General features: G+C 35.5%; 1 protein-coding gene across 1 annotated transcript in view; it reads left to right on the plus strand.

Annotated features, from left to right (window-relative positions):
- Nucleotides 1-2,467, plus strand: part of LOC106106395 (1-phosphatidylinositol 4,5-bisphosphate phosphodiesterase classes I and II-like) — a 53,146-nt gene that overhangs the window by 42,537 nt on the left and 8,142 nt on the right. The window contains exons 14-15 of the mRNA XM_013286971.1: nucleotides 7-69; nucleotides 2,440-2,465. Coding sequence (XP_013142425.1) covers nucleotides 7-69; nucleotides 2,440-2,465 — 89 coding nt within the window. The remainder of the gene's footprint in view (nucleotides 1-6; nucleotides 70-2,439; nucleotides 2,466-2,467) is intronic.

Raw genomic sequence — 2,467 nt, forward strand, 5'->3', positions numbered from 1 at the left:
CGCACGAGAGTCGCGCCCAACAACGGCATCAATCCCGTCTACGGCGATGAGCCCTTTGTCTTCAAGAAGGTAACCGCCATGTGTCGATTATATACTATTATAATAAAGCCTAAACACACACTTCTTTGTTGTCTAAGATGTCAGCAATTACAGCATATTTTTGAATAATTATTTTTTTAATAAAAAGCCTTACACTTACGTCACGCTTTAGGCTATATATTTTAACGCCGTTAAATTTAGGGGGTAAATATTTTTGATAAAAACCCTAAGTAACCTACCCCACCCTAATGAAGTAACATATTTTTGTTACTATTTAATTCCATGTGGACGAATCTTAAATACTGCAACTGATGGTAAATAAATAATTTGTAGAAAACCTTGTTTCTTACTAATATTATAAGTGCGAAAGTTTAGATGTATGGTTAGATGTTTGTTAGGCTTTGTAGCCTAAGCGGACGGAATCGCAAGCGAAAGCTTGTATACAAATATTTGTTGGTTGTCGTTAGAGCATTTTTAAGCATAAATTGAATGTGGTAGTAATCGCTTATTTCCCGTTGGACTAATCTGCCCAACGATCAAACGCATTGGGATTTTTTCCCATTATGTCGATCGAACATGAATATTCGTTAGGTGGACCCAACGGGAAACCCCCGTAATGTAATTTATTGAAGAAAATTGCATTTTATATGTTACTTCTGTCGATAAACTTTATATCTTTAACCTTCGGTATTCAATGTTTATCAAATAAGTCGGCCCGATTCTGTACTTCCGATTAATTTCAGAGGAAATGACAATTTGACCTATAAAACTTTTGAATAACTGGTGGAATTTTTAGCTTCTAAAAACGGAAATTATTTTTTTAACGTAATTTTTTTAGAGTAGGGTTTTAATTAGTAATTTCGCACTTAACACAGTAAATCAGTGGCAAAGCGGCGCCGCATCGCACTACGCGTTGAGTGGTTAATTAAGTTGAGCGCCGGTTGGCTGCTGCACGTCACACGCCCTAGGGCTGTCACAAACTCAAACTTCATCTAAATATCAGCTAAAAAGTTACTATCTTACACATCTTATGAGACAGATATATATAGAGAGAGAGAGAAATAGAGAGGTAGAGAGAGAGAGGACAGGAAAAAGTAAAAGAGACGGAGAGAGAGGGGAGAGGAAAGAGTGAAATAGACAAGTAGAGCGAGAGAGAACTATAGAACTCTTATCGCATTTAATTGGTTGATATTGGTGATGACGTGACAATTGGGTAGCCTTTTACACATTAGACTGATTTTTCTTTAAAGTATAATTTAAATTAAAAAAGGTGTCGACAACCCTAGTGTTTACTAATTTCCGTCACATTTGCACACAAGCCGAAGGAAAGCGTCACATAAAAACCGCTTGCGGGCCGTAAAAATGTGAGCCCCGATGAATTTGTGTCGTTTCGCGTTAGGAGATTAAAACGCGCGTAACGGTCTCAATTTATAGCCCGTCTCGATGACTCTGTTAATTTGCACGCATCAAACATTTTCGAGAACGTATAATTTAATAATATACTGCTATAATGTCAACTGATGGCAAATGTCTCGTTTTATTATGTTACAAACATTTTAAGTTTTTCAACAGCTAGTTAATTCACTTCCAATGATCTTTGCCGTGTTATATTAAAATTTTTGTAATGTTTAGGTAAAAGGTAAAAGTGATTTCGTTCCTTCCAGTGTCTAAATATGTTCACGATATCTAAAGTAACATCTTGAGTTTAATAAGACAAGATTACATTGAGAACAAAATAATTATAATTCCATCTTATCTCAATTACTTTCGTCTTCTCTCCGGGGACAGTTTTGTATCGGTTCGTCGCCTAAACTTTGTTATTGATAAAGTTTTCCACGATACGTTTACGCTTCGCTAAGATAGCGACGAAGTAAGGCAATAATAATTATACTTCGCGTTACAACTTCATTAGGCGACTTTTATTTGTATTTCTGGCTTCATTACATTTTATCGCCGTCTTTTGCTTTTGTATTAACTGAAAGTAGTTTAAGTAATGATAAATTAAATGCTGAGGGACTTATTCGTGTTTATCTTAAGAAAGTTTATAAATAAATTTTACGCTTAGATCAGTCACCTCGATTTGTTACAAAGTATGTTTTACTATAAATATGACGCGATGTTATTTCCTACTGTTGTTCAATTTAGAGCCATATTCGTTTTTTAAGGCTTATCAAAAAATACGTAAGAATTTTTCGTATTATCATCCACTTGTATTTAATATTTACGGGGCATGAAGTACAACAGAAAAGCTATATAAATTTTGTTGATGAGGTTACGAATACGGTTTCGCAACTTTAACGGTATTTCCGATATAGACCCTCTGTTATGTGGTGTTATAGAAGGCTTTATGTGGAGTGGTTACATAAAGTTTTTTTTACTGGATGGCAACACTGACCGCAGGTGGTGCTGCCCGAGCTGGCCATGCTGC

Source organism: Papilio polytes, unplaced genomic scaffold (genome assembly GCF_000836215.1).
Source record: "Papilio polytes unplaced genomic scaffold, Ppol_1.0 DF822178.1, whole genome shotgun sequence".
In the NCBI taxonomy this organism is placed as follows: domain Eukaryota; kingdom Metazoa; phylum Arthropoda; class Insecta; order Lepidoptera; family Papilionidae; genus Papilio; species Papilio polytes.